The sequence below is a fragment of the Mesoplodon mirus genome (genome assembly GCF_964341445.2).
Source record: "Mesoplodon mirus genome assembly, chromosome: 6".
Taxonomy (NCBI): Eukaryota; Metazoa; Chordata; class Mammalia; order Artiodactyla; family Ziphiidae; genus Mesoplodon; species Mesoplodon mirus.
The window spans coordinates 89,585,804-89,600,707 of record NC_138982.1 but is presented as its reverse complement, the minus strand read 5'-3'; the positions used below and the strand labels follow the sequence as shown (position 1 = coordinate 89,600,707).

General features: G+C 37.5%; 1 protein-coding gene across 3 annotated transcripts in view; it reads left to right on the top strand.

Annotated features, from left to right (window-relative positions):
- The window catches only part of NECTIN3 (nectin cell adhesion molecule 3), a 144,791-nt gene that overhangs the window by 13,508 nt on the left and 116,379 nt on the right, over positions 1–14,904 (top strand). The window contains exon 2 of one of the 3 annotated variants that reach the window (XM_082626001.1): positions 4,025–4,229. The exons of the other annotated variants lie outside the window; for them this stretch is intronic. Coding sequence (XP_082482127.1) covers positions 4,220–4,229 — 10 coding nt within the window. The 5' untranslated portion in view covers positions 4,025–4,219. The remainder of the gene's footprint in view (positions 1–4,024; positions 4,230–14,904) is intronic. 3 annotated transcript variants of the gene reach the window in all.

Below are 14,904 nucleotides of genomic sequence, written 5' to 3'. Positions count from 1 at the left end.
GTTTGGTTTTGATGAATGTATCCTTTATTATAGGATTCAACTGACTATTTTTTAAAAATTTTTTCTTCACCATCTATGTTTATCAATTAAATTGGCCTGTAATTTTCTTTCCTTATAATGCTTTTGTCAAGTTTTGGTATCAAAGTCATGCTAGACTCATTAAAAAATACGAGAATTTGTTGTATCTTTTTCTATCCTGTGTAAGAGTTTAAGATCGGTACTTTTTTTTTTTTTTTTCTTTTCTTTTCTTTGACTGGTAGAATTTGTTGGTAAAGCCATCCTGGCCTGAAATAATTTTTTTATGGGAAGGATTTTTAGTTACAGTGCATTAAATAATCATGGTACTGTCTAGATTTTCATTCTTCTTGTGTCAGTTCTGGCACATTGAGTTTTTGTAGGAATTTGTCCATTTCATGGTTTCATATCTTTTGACATGAAGCTGTTCATAATGTTCTCTTACTACCTTTTTAGTGCCTGGAGGATCTGTAGTAATGCCCCCCTTTCTCATTCCTCATGTTCGTATTTTGTTTTTTTTGTTTTTTGGTTCAGTCTTGCCAGGAGTTCATCAATTTTATTAGTCTTTTCAAAAAACCCATCTATGACTCGTTCTTGATGCTCTTTACATTTGTTTTCTGTTTCATTATTATCTGTTCTACATTCTCTATTTTTGGAGGGTTTATTTCCTATTCTTCTATTTCTTGAAATGAATGGTTAGATTATTGATTTTTAGCATTTCTCTTTTTCTTATATATGCATTTGAGTCTATAAGTTTTCCAGCTAAGGTCATATTCACAGGTTAACACCTCCTAATTGCTCTTTCTGCGTCTTTATTTTTTCCACTGTAATATGTGAACTTCTGCTACATTAATTTTTCTAGATAATGTTTTTGGCTTTCTGTATTTTCACTCTTCAGTATTACTTATTTTTTCCCTCTTGCATATTTACACTTTCCCTGACTTGACTTTAAGCTCCTGGAGGGCAAGGAATGTGCCTCGTCTTTGTCCTTTCTCAGCAAAAGCCTGGTCAACACAGGTAAGTGTTAAATAAGTGTTAGCGAGAAATACGGATGTGCAAACAAACTGAATTAAGATTTGCCTTTCTGACTTCATTTCTGTTATTCATTACCAATACTTAGATTTTTCTTCTCGAAACTTCCCTTGCATTTTCTGTTTCTGTGAATCTGTTTACTTTTGTACTTCTTCCCATAGTGCCCATTCTCTGCTTGGAAAAACTCACCTTGCCTAAGATCCAGCTTAAATTCCACTATTTTTCCACAGATTACCAAACAAAATTAGGAATCACTAGTTTGGGCTTAGCTGAAGGAAAATTTCACTTTCTAGATGCAACTTTTCTCACCCTACACGCTTCTCCCAATTTTCTGTTTTCACCCTTAACTATGGTGACTTTCATAAAGGTGATATAACCCAGTTTGCCTTGGAATGTCTAGGCTTACAACTGTTTTTCTGGCATAATTATCAATAATACTCCTCCACTTCCTTTCACTGTAAAAAATGTTTTGGCTTAGATGACAAATTATATGATCACTCTACCATACATCCATCGCCTTGCATGTCTTATTTTCTCTTCTAGATCCTCACATCTTGCAAGTCTCAGGCTATCCTGTTTTCTACCTTATAATACTTAGTACTTAATATTCAGTGAATGAAATGCAGTAAATATTTGAGCTCTTACTGTGTTTCATACATACTTGTATTTTTTCCATATTAGCTCACTTATTTTTTCAACCTAGATTTGTAATATCTAATTCCTTGCCCCAGTGTTTTTCACTTAAAGTGAAAAATCTTGCAAAATCTTCACTCTAAATCAGTTCAGCTGTACAAATTCTTTATGCTTACTTCTCAGCTACTAGTGGGACTTGGGGAGAAAAAAAAAATCATATAACCATGCAGATTGGTGCCCCTATAGAATCAGGCTTTAGCTTCAACTGGACCTCAAACAGTTTTTCTAGCAATCCTCTTTTTGGTTTAGTCAGTGCATGCTCCCATGTTTGAATTTTTTCTTTTAAATTTTACTGAAACCTTGTTAATTAGGTGATAATAGTCCATTTTATAGGTGATAAAACAGGCTCTCAAGTACCCAGGGTCACACTGGTAATAATTTAGAGGTCTGTGTGTTCTTAAATCTAGGTTAGTCTTGGCTCCAAAGTTCTTGCTTTTTTATTCCATCCTGTTCTACCATTCACAATTTTAATTCTCATTCTTAGGTCTGAAAAGTATTACATTACTTAGCCATAAGCTCCATGTACTTGTTTAGAGGTACCTCTTTTAAAACAGTAAGTTTGAGATTTTTGGATGATTATTGTATGTTGTGTAAATGTGTGCATAAATTTTTAGGTGTATCATTGTAGAAGGCTGTCATTTATGAGGATTGATAATACATCAGTGTCTTTAAAGCACTAGTTCTTTACAATGTCTGCTTTATCTGAGAATATTTACATGTTCACAGGCCTTCTGTTTTTTATGTGTCATTTATAATTAGGTTAAAGTAAATTTAAGGATCAGAAGTAAATTCATCAGTATGGTTAAAAAACAATTCCCTTGGTTGAAAATTGTTTACTGTTGATTATAAACTTTTACTGCTGGAATAACAGTAAGGCCTAAGATAATATAATTATTATAGTATTTTGGGGAATACATTTTATAATGGTGATTGAAACTCATAATTTCATTAGTGTTTAAAAATTGCTAAAATTTCACAATTTGAAATGGGAATTGCAAGAGCAGATTCTTAGTAATTGTTACGAAAATTCATCTCCCATGCATTTTACCTCTAGTGGAAGTAGTGCTTACTTAAGAACTACAGCCCCCCTCTACTTTTTATTTTGAAAGTCACTGAGCTTTTGTCTCCATTAATAGCCATTCTAAGTTTTCTTTCTGTGAAATGTTTAGGATTTATTCATAATGTGCTCAGCATGATGGAGTTGGAAAGATTACTTTTCAAAGCCAAGAGGCTTCTTGTCTGTGTTTTGCCACTAGCCATATGATAAGGGCAAATCACTTCACAGTCTCTGTAAAATGAGGTTAGATCAGATGTCCTGTAAATTCTCTTCCTGATCTAAGATTTTGTGCTTCTGTTCTGAAAATATAAAGGAATTGTACTTAAAAGCATAAGGTAAATTCAACTAAAGGGAACCTTTATGTCGGTTGATTAAATCAAGGTATTTTCCTTATTTGAAGTTAAAAGGTAGTGACTGAGAATAGATGATGGAAACAGCATTTTAGAAAGAGCATTTTATAAAGGCTGAAATTGCTACTTAAAGATTGGTAAAGATGTTGTACAGTGGCATGAAATTTATCTTTAGTGTTAATGTATAGGAAATACTGTAGTAGAAGTTCGCTGTTTCTTGAACCTATTATTTCCTGTGTTGGTTACATATAAATCATTTTTATAGAAGTCTAGACCTTAAAAAAATTAACTCTTTGAGGCTGATTTTTTTTAGCTTTCTAGAAAACTCAGACCTGTAGTTAGAAGTTAACCTTTATTGAATTCCACTCTAAAACTGTGCCATCTAGAACTTTCTGCAATGAAGCAAATGTTGTATAGCTGTAGTCTTCAGTATTATAGTCACTAGCCACATGAGGCAGCTGAGCACTTGAAATATGGCTAGTGTAACTGAAAACATGAATTTTAAATTTTATTTAATTTTAATTAATTTAAATTTAAATAGCCACATGTGGCTAGCTGCTGGCACAGAGCTGTTCTATGAAATGCTAAGCAGTGTGCCATAGCATAATTAGAAGACTTCAGTTCTAGTTCTCTACTGTGTCATTTCTGATTACTGCCCTTTACCCACTTTGGACTTAGCCTTCCCTTCAGTCTTATTTTATTTATATTTTGGCCTCATACTGGATCTTTGCGTAGCCTGGAATGGTCTTCCTAGCTAATGAAAATCTTAGCCTCGAAGGCACAGCTTAAATGCCACCTCCTGCAAAGCTTTCCCTGATCCTCTGGACTATAGCAAAAGGCACTCTTTTTTTTTTTCTTTTTTTTTTGCGGTACGCAGGCCTCTCACTGTTGTGGCCTCCCGTTGCGGAGCACAGGCTCCGGACGCGCAGGCTCAGCGGCCATGGCTCACGGGCCCAGCCGCTCCGTGGCATGTGGGATCTTCCCGGACCGGGGCACGAACCCGTATCCCCTGCATTAGCAGGCGGACTCTCAACCACTGCGCCACCAGGGAAGCCCCACTCTTATTATTTACATGACCTGTGGTAAGTCTTTTAAACCTTTTGATTCTTAATCTGTCATATGAGGTACCTATGTACCTCACAGTGTGTGTTTTTTGTGTGTGGGAGGGGTGATGAGGTGTGGGGGTCAGATGAAATGGTGTATGTAAAAGCTCTTTGATAATTTTCAAGAATACACAACTGTAAGCTGATGATGTGGTGTGAAAACTGAGTCTCAGAAAGATTGACTTTCCCACTGTCTCCCATTTTCTGCCTCACTTTACTTAATACTTCAATCCCAGTAATTATTTAGCTACATTGGTTTCTGTAATCCTCTAATTGTAATTTCCTTCTTGACTAGTTTCAAGTCTGTAGTCTACCACTGAAATCATTTCTTTGCTTGCACATGAACTGCTTGCTCATCTCTCTTCTAATTGTGCTAGCCTGGTGAAACTCTCAACCTAGCTGAAATCTTTACTCTCTGCCTTGTCAATTTCTCCAGTCAGGAAGCTGAATGCTGATTGATGTCACTGTAATTCAAGATTAGTAAGTACAAGTGGCTCTTGGTACTATTCTGAAATCATACATTTTCCTAGTTAGTGGTTCTCAAACTGTTTGGTCTTGGAACGTTTTTGTTGAGGGGACTTCCCTGGTGGTCCAGTGGTTAAGAATCCAACCTGCAATGCAGGGGATGCTGGTTCAATCCCTGGCCGGGGAACTAAGATCCCACATGCCAGGGGCAACTAAGCCCACGCGCTGCAACTACAGTGCCCATGCTCTCTGGAGCCCGCGTGCCACTACTAGAGAGAAGCCCACGTGCTGCAACGAAGAGCCCATGCGCTGCAACGAAAAATCCCACATGCCTCAACTAAGACCCGATGCAGCCAAAAAATAAAATAAATCAATATTAAAAAAGATTGTTTTTTAATTATTGAGGACTACAGCGAGCTTTTCTTTTTTCTTTTTTTTTTTTTTGTTTTGTTTTGTTTTGTTTTTGCGGTATGCGGGCCTCTCACTGTTGTGGCCTCCCCCGTTGCGGAGCACAGGCTCCGGATGCGCAGGCCCAGCGGCCATGGCTCACGGGCCCAGCCGCTCCGCGGCATATGGGATCCTCCCAGACCGGGGCACGAACCCGTATCCCCTGCATCGGCAGGCGGACTCTCAACCACTGCGCCACCAGGGAGGCCCCTGCTTTTCTTAATATGGGTTTTATCTGTCAATATTTGGTTAAAAATTAAAACTGAGAAATTTAAAAATGCTTTAATTCCTTCAAAAATAATAAACCCATTACATATTAACATATTTTTATGAAAAATAGGTATTTCCTATAAAAAATTCAGTGGTAAGAGTAGCATTGTGTTTTATTTTGTGAATGTCTTTTATGTCTAAATTGACAACAACTGGATTTTCATACCTGCTTCTGCATTCAGCCTGCTGAGTATCATGTTTTGTAGCCTCTGGAAAATCTACCATATACTCATGACAGAAAGAGAATGAAAAAGACAAATAAGATCTTAGTATGACTGTGAAAATAGTTTTGACTTCATTAACCACCAGAAAAGGTCTTAGGTAATCTAAAGGGTCTCACTTTGAGTACTGTTACTTCAGTCTATCTACTCTTTCCCCACAATTGTTTCACACCTTATTTCTTTTTACGCTTCTAGGACCTCCTCTTATTCTCATATGAAATCCTTTCTGTTTTAAAGAGAAAAGAGAAGTAGTCAGAAAAGAACTTTCACCACCGTATCTACCAACCTGTCTGTCTGTACTGGTAGTCTCTGCCTGCTATAGCTGATGCACAATGAAGGGCCAACAGTATCTCTTCTAGACCTGTCCCATACTGCCTCTTCGCAACAATTGACCCTTCTCTTGTCTCATAAATTTTTTTCAGTCATTTCAGTCAGCTTAAAACTATGCTATAACATCTCCCATTAAAAAAATACTCTCCCTGACCCATCATCTTTCTTGAGCTGCTGTCTGATCTCTTTCTCTGCCCTTATGGTAAAAATTCTCACAAAAGTTACATGTATAATAAATGTTTTCCAGTCCCTCTCCTATTCTCATTTTTTTATAAAAACAGCCTTACTGGGCATAAGTGGCATATAATAAGCTTCATATATTTAAGGTGTATAGTTTGATAAGTTTTAACAAAGGTATATACACTGTTGAGTCGTCACTGCAATGAAGATAGTGAATGTTGGGCTTCCCTGGTGGCGCAGTGGTTGAGAGTCCGCCTGCCGATGCAGGGGACACGGGTTCGTGCCCCGATCCGGGAGGATCCCACACGCCACGGAGAGGCTAGGCCCGTGAGCCATGGCCGCTGAGCCTGCGCGTCCGGAGCCTGTGCTCCGCAACGGGAGGGGCCACAACAGTGAGAGGCCCGCATACCGCAAAAAAAAAAAAAAAAGATAGTGAATGTTATCCATCACTCCCAAAACTTTCTTTGTGTCCCCTATAAACCATCCATTTCATCCCTTCCTAACCCTCTTCCCCCAAGTAAGCACTGATCTGCTTTCTGTCACTATAAAGTAGTTGGCAATTTCTAGAGTTTTATATAAATTGAAATATACTCTATGTACATCTTTTTCTGTCTTCTTCCAACATAATTATTTTGAAATTCATCCAGATTGTTGCATATATCAGTTTATTTCCTTTTATTGCTGAGTAGTATTTGGTTGTATGAGTATTCCTTTTAAAATTTTTTAAAAGACTTTATTTTTTAATAGCAAAATTGAATAGGATGTTCAATTTCTGTATCCCCCCTGGTCCATGTGTGTCTCCCCTTCCTCCCTGCAACATCCCGTACCAGAGTGGTGTACTTGTTACAGTCAATGAACCTGCACTGACATAACCCAAAGGCTGTAGTTTATATTAGGATTCACGCTTAGTAGTGTACATTCTGTGGGTTTTGGTAAGTGTATAATGACATGTATCTACCATGATAGTATGCCAGGATAGTTTCACTGCCCTAAAAATTCTGTGTTTCACCTGTTCATTTCTCTATCCCCTCTAACCCCTGGCAACCACTGATCTTTTTAGTGTCTTCATAGTTTTACCTTTTCCAGAATATCATACAGTTGGAATCATTTAATATGTATCCTTTGCAGATTGGCTTTTTAAATTTAACAATATGCATTTAAGGTGTCTCCATGTCTTTTTGTGGCTTGGTAGCTCATTTCATTTTAGCACTGAATAATACTTCATTGTCTGGATGTACCACAATTTAGTTATCCATTCTCCTACTAAAGGACAACTTGGTTGCTTGTGTGTTTTGGCAATTATGAATAAAGCTCTCTAAACACCCATGTGCAAGTTTCTGTGTGGGCGTAAGTTTTCTACTCATTTGGGTAAATACCAGGGAGCACAGTTGCTGGATTACATGGTAAGAGTATATTTCATTTTGTAAGAAACCACCAAACTGTCTTCCAAAGTGGCTGTACCATTTTTCATTCCCACCAGCAATGAATGGGAGTTCCTGTTGCTCCACAACTTTGTTAGCATTTGTTGGTGTCAGTGTTTGGATTTTGGCCATTCTCATAGGTGTGTAATGATATCTCATTATTGTAATTTGCAATTCCTTAATGATATGATGTTGAGCATCTTTTCATATACCTATTTGCCATCTGTATATCTTCCTTGATAAGGTGTTTGTTAAGGTCTTTGGTCATTTTTGAATTGAGTTGTTTGTTTTCTTGCTGAGTTTTAAAAGTTCTTTGTGTATTTTGGTTAATAGTCCTTTATTACGTATGTATTTTGCAAATATTTTCTCCTAGTCTGTGGCTTGTCTTCTCATTTTCTTGATAATGTCTTTTGCAGAGCAGAAGTTTTCAATGTTGATGATGGCCAGCTTATCATTATTTCTTTTATGGAACATGTCTTTGGTGTTGTATCTAAAATGTCATCACCATACCCAAGGTCATCTAGATTTTTTCCTATGTTATCATCCAGGGGTTTTCTGTTTTGTGTTTTACATTGAGGTCTGCAATCCATTTTTAGTTAATTTTTATGAAGGACGTAAATTCTGTGTCTTGATCTATATTTTTGCATGTGGACGTCCAGTTGTTCCAGCACTACTTGTTGAAAAGACTCTCTTTGCTCCATTACATTGCCTTTGTTTCTTTTAGAGATCAACTGACTATAGTAAAGTTAATCTATTTCTGGGGTCTCTGTTCTATCAATCTGTTCTTTCACTAGTGTCACTGTCTTGATTACTATATCTTTATAGTCAGTCTTGAAGTCATATGGCATGTCTTCTGACTTTGTTCTTTTCTGTCAGTATTGTGTTGGCTATTCTGTATCTTCTGTTTTTCCATATATGTTTAGAATCAGTTTGTCAATATCCACAAAGCAATTTGTTGGGAGCAAGGATCATGTTGAATCTATAGATTAAGATGGGAAGAACTGACATCTTGACAGTATTGATTCAGTATTCTATGGAATATTCCGTGGACTATTCTACATTTATTTAGTTCTTTAGTTTTTCTTATATAGATCTGGTACATATTTTGTTAGATTTATACCAAAATATTTTATATTTTGGGTGCTAATGTAAATGATATTGTTTTTAATTTCAAATTTTATTTATTTACCGTTAATATTATAGGAAAGCAATTGTATCCTACAAGCTTGCTATAATTGCTTATTAGTTTGAGGAGTTATTTTGTTGATTCTTTCTGATTTTCTACATAGATGATCATGTGATTTGTGAACAATGTTTTATTTCTTCTTTTCTAATCAGTATATTATTTATTTCCTATTCTTATTGCACCAGTATGATGTTGGAAAGGTACAACAGTGGGAACATCCTTGACTTGTTCCTGATCTTATGGTGAAAGCTTTTAGTTTCTCACCATTAAGTATGGTGTTGGCTGTAGGTTTTTTTGTTTTTTTGTTTTTTTTCCGATACGCGGGCCTCTCACTGTTGTGGCCTCTCCCGTTGCGGAGCACAGGCTCCGGACGCACAGGCTTAGTGACCATGGCTCACGGGCCCAGCCTCACGGGTCCAGCCACTCCGCGGCATGTGGGATCCTCCCGGACCAGGGCACGAACCCACGTCCCCTGCATCGGCAGGTGGACTCTCAACCACTGCGCCACCAGGGAAGCCCTGTAGGTTTTTTAAATAAATGTTCTTTATCAAGTTGAAGAAGATTCCTTCCTACTTGAGTATTGCTTTTTATTGTTGAGTAGTATTTCGTTGTACACGTATACCACAATTTGTTTATTCATTCACCTGTAGATGGACATTTGGGTTAGCTCCAGTTTCTGGCTGTTAAGAATGAAGCTGCTGTGAACATTTGTGTACAAATCTTTGTATAGGCATATGCTTTTTTTCCCCCTACTGAGTAAAGATAAAGGAGTGAAGTTGGTGGATGATATGGTGCTTCTATGTTAAAGAAACTGCCAAATTATCTTCCATTGAGGAGGTACCATTTTACAGTTAAACCAGCAATGTAGGAGAGTTCATTTTTTCACATTTTCTCCAACACTTGGTGTTGTCAATCTTTTTAAGTTTTAGCTACTCTAATAGATATGTAGTGGTGTCTTATTGTGGCCTTAATTTGCATTTCCCAGATGATGTTGAACATCTTTTCATGTGCTATTTGGTGATGTGTCTGTTCCAATCTTTTGTCCATTTTTATTGACCTGTTTTGTATTTATGGAGTTTTGATAATTCTTTATGTATTTTGGATTCAAGTGCTTTATCACCTATAAATCCTTTATCAGATTTCATTTGCAAAAGACATTTTCCCAGTAAGTGGCTTGTCTTAAGAAGTGTCTTTTGAAGAACAGAAAATTGTAAATTTTATGAAATCTACTGATTGTGCTTTTGATACCATATCTAAGAAAATATTTGCCAAGCCAAGGTCACAAAAATTTACATTTGTACTTCCATATTAATTTTAGCAGTAGCTTGTCAGTTTTTATAAAAAGGTTGATTGGATTTTGATTGGGATTGTGTTGAATCTATAGATCAATTTACAGAGAATTAATGTTTTAAAAATATTGAGCACTCCCTCTTGCAAGAGCAATGGAATCACCATTAACTGCTGAACAGTCATCGACAGGAAAACACTGGAACTCACCAAAAAAGATACCCCACATCCAGAGACAAAGGAGAAGCTGCAATGAGATGGTAGGAAGGGCGCAATCACAATAAAATCAAATCCCAACTGCTGGGCGGATGACTCACAAACAGGAGAACACTTATACCACAGATATCCAACCACTGGAGTGAAGGTTCTGAGCCCCACGTCAGGCTTCCCAACTAGTGGTCTGGCAACGGGAGGAGGAATTCCTAGAGAATCAGATTTTGAAGGCTAGCGTGATTTGATTGCACGACTTCGACAGGAGTGGGGGAAACAGAGACTCCACTCTTGGAGGGCACACACAAAGTAGTGTGTGCATCAGGACCCAGGGGAAGGAGCACTGACCCCTTGGAAGACTGAACATGCTACTGTTGGAGGGTCTCTTGCAGAGGCAGGGGGAGGCCGTGGCTCACCGCGGGGTCAGGGACGCTGGCAGCAGAAGTTCTGGGAAGTATCCATGGTGTGAGCCCTTCCAGAGTCCACCATTAGCCGAAGAGCTGGCTAGGCTCCAGTGCGGGGGTGCCTTTGTTAGGCACCGAAGAGCTGGGTAGGCTCCAGTGTTGGGGCGCCTCAGGCCAAACAACTAACAAGGACGGAACCCAGCCCCACCCATCAGCAGACAAGTGGATTAAAGTTTTACTGAGCTCTGCCCACTAGAGCAACACCCAACTCTACCCACCACAAGTCCTTCCCATCAAGAAGCTTGCACAGGCCTCTTAGATACCCTCATCTACCAGAGGGCAGACAGCAGAAGCAGGAAGAACTACAGTCCTGCAGCCTGTGGAACAAAAACCACATTCACAGAAAGATAGACAAAATGAACAGGCAGAGGACTATGTACCAGATGAAAGAACAAGATAAAACCCGAGAAAAACAACTAAATGAAGTGGAGGTAGGTAACCTTCCAGAAAAATAATTCAGAATAATGATAGTGAAGATAATGATAGTGAAGATAATATGATAGTGAAGATAATAATAGTGAAAAGAATGGAGGAAAAGATCAAGAAGATGCAAGAAATGTTTAACAAAGACCTAGAAGAATTAAAAAACAAACACCTAGAAAAATTAAAGAACAAACAAACAGGGGAACAGAACAATAACTGAAATGAAAACTACACTAGAAGGAATCAATAGCAGAATAACTGAGGCAGAAGAACGGATAAGTGACTTGGAAGACAGAATGGTGAAATTCACTGCTGTGGAACAGAATAAAGAAAAAAAAGAATGAAAAGAAATGAAGACAGCCTGAGAGACCTCTGGGACAAAATTAATTGCACAAACATTCGCATTACATACGGATCCCAGAAGGAGAAGAGAGAGAGAAAGGACCCGAGAAAATATTTGAATAGATTATAGTGGAAAGCTTCCCTAACATGGGAAAGGAAATAGCCACCCAGGTCCAGGAAGCACAGAGAGTCCCAGGCAGGATAAACCCAAGGAGAAACACACTGAGACACAGAGTAAACAAATTGACAAAAATTAAAGACAAAGAAAAATTATTGAAAGCAACAAGGGAAAAATGACAAATATCAAACAAGGTAACTCCCATAAGGTTAACAGCTGATTTCTCAGCAGAATCTCTACAAGCCAGAAGGGAGTGGCATGATATACTTAGGGTGATGAAAGGGAAGAACGTAAAACCAAGATTACTCTACCCGGCAAGGATCTCATTCAGATTCGATGCAGAAATCAAAAGCTTTACAGACAAGCAAAAGCTAAGAGAATTCAGCACCACCAGACCAGCTCTACAACAAATGCTAAAGGAACTTCTCTAACTGGGAAGCACAAGACAAGAAAAGGATTTACAAAAACAAACCGAAAACAATTAAGAAAATGGTCATAGGGACATACATATCAATAATTACCTTAAACATGAATGGATTAAATGCTCCAACCAAAAGACACAGGCTTGCTGAATGGATACAAAAACAAGACCCATCTATATGCTGTCTACAAGAGACCCACTTCAGACCTAGGGACACATACAGACTGAAAGTGAGGGGATGGAAAAAGATATTCCATGCAAATGGAAATCAAAAGAAAGCTGGAGTAGCTATACTCATATCAGATAAAATAGACTTTAAAATAAAGAATGTTACAAGAGACAAGGAAGGACACTACATAATGATCAAGGGATCAATCCAAGAAGAAGATGTAACAATTATAAATATATATGCACCCAACACAGGAGCACCTCAATACATAAGGCAACTGCTAGCAGCTATAAAAGAGGAAATCGACAGTAACACAATAATAGTGGGGGACTTTAACACTTCACTTACACCAATGGACAGATCATCCAAAATGAAAATTAATAAGGAAACACAAGCTTCAAATGACACGAGACCAGATAGACTTAACTGATATTTATAGGACATTCCATGCAAAAACAGCAGATTACACTTTCTTCTCAATTGCTCATGGAACATTCGAGGACAGATCACATCTTGGCAAGGTCACAAATCTAGCCTCAGTAAATTTAAGAAAATTGAAATCATATCAACCATCTTTTCTGACCACAATGCTATGAGATTAGAAATGAATTACAGGGAAAAAAGCGTAAAAAACACAAACACGTGAAGGCTAAACAATACGTTACTAAATAACCAAGAGATCACTGAAGAAATCAAAGAGGAAATCAAAAAATACCTAGAGACAAATGACAATGAAAACACGACGATCCAAAACCTATGAGATGCAGCAGAAGCAGTTCTAAGAGGGAAGTTTATAGCTATACAAGCCTACCTCAAGAAACTAAGAAAAATCTCAAATAAATAATCTAACCTTACACCTAAAGGAACTAGAGAAAGAAGAACAAAAAACCCCGAAGTTGCCAGAAGGAAAGAAATCATAACGATCAGAGCAGAAATAAATGAAATAGAAACAAAGAAAACAATAGCAAAGATCAATAAAACTAAAAGCTGGTTCTTCGAGATGATGAACAAAATTGATAAACCATTAGCCAGACTCATCAAGAAAAAGAGGGAGAGGACTCAAATCAATAAAATTAGAAACGAGAAAGCAGAAGTTATAATAGACACCGTAGAAATGCAAAGCATCCTAAGAGACTACTACAAGCAACTCTGCCAATAAAATGGACAACCTGGAAGAAATGGACAAATTCTTAGAAAGGTATAAGCTTCCAAGACTGAACCAGGAAGAAACAGAAAATATGAACAGATCAGTCACAAGTAATGAAATTGAAACTGTGATTAAAAATCTTCCAACAAACAAAAGTCCAGGACCAGAATGCTTCACAGGTGTATTCTATCAAACATTTGAGAAGAGCTAACACCCATCCTTCTCAAACTCTTCCAAAATATTGCAGAGGAAGGAACACTCCCATACTCATTCTACGAGGCCACCATCACCTTGATACCAAAACCAGACAAAGATACTACAAAAAAGAAAATTACAGGTCAATATCACTGATGACTATAGATGCAAAAATCCTCAACAAAATACTAGCGAACAGAATCCAACAACACATTAAAAGTATCATACACTATCATCAAGTGGGATTTATCCCAGATGCAAGGATTCTTCAATATACACAAATCAGTCAATGTGATACACCATATTAACATAACAGATTGAAGAGTAAAAACCATATGATCATTTCAATAGATGCAGAAAAAGCTTTTGACAAAATTCAACACCCATTTATGATAAAAAGTCTCCAGAAACCGGGCATAGAGGGAACCTACGTCAAGATAATAAAGGATGTGTGACATACCCACAGCAAACATCATTGTCAGTGGTCAAAAACTGAAAGCATTTCCTCTAAGATCAGTAACAAGACAAGGATATCCACTCTCACCACTATTATTCAACATAGTTTTGGAAGTCCTAGCCACGGCAATCAGAGAAGAAGAAGAAATAAAAGGAATACAAAGAGGAAAAGAAGTAAAACTGTCAACTGTTTGCAGATGACATGATATACAAGGAGAATCCTAAAGATGCCACCAGAAAACAACTAGAGCTAATCAGTGAATTTGGTAAAGTTGCAGGATACAAAATTAATGCATAGGAATCTCTTGCACTCCTAAACACTAACAACAAAAGATCAGAAAGAGAAATTAAGGAAATAATCCCATTCACCATTGCAACTAAAAGAATAAAATACCTAGGAATAAACCTACCAAGGGAGGTAAAAGAGCTGTACTCAGAAAACTATGACACTGATGAAAGAAATCAAAGATGACACAAACAGATGGAGAGATATACCATGTTCTTGGAAGAATTAAAATTGTGAAAATGACTATACTACCCAAAGCAATCTACAGATTCAATGCAATCCCTATGAAATTACCAGTGACATTTTTACAGAAATAGAACAAAAAATCTTAAAATTTGTATGGAGACACAAAAGACCCCGAATAGCCAAAGCAATCTTGTGGGGAAAAAAACGGAGCTGGAGGAATAAGACTCCTTGACTTCAGACTATTCTACTAACGTACAGTAATCAAGACAATATGGTAGTGGCACAGAAACTGAAATATAAATCAATGGAACAAGATCGAAAGCCCAGAGATAAACCCACACACCTGTGGTCAACTAATCTATGACAGAGGAGGCAAGGATATACAATGGAGAAAAGACAGTCTCTTCAGTAAGTGGTGCTGGGAAAACTG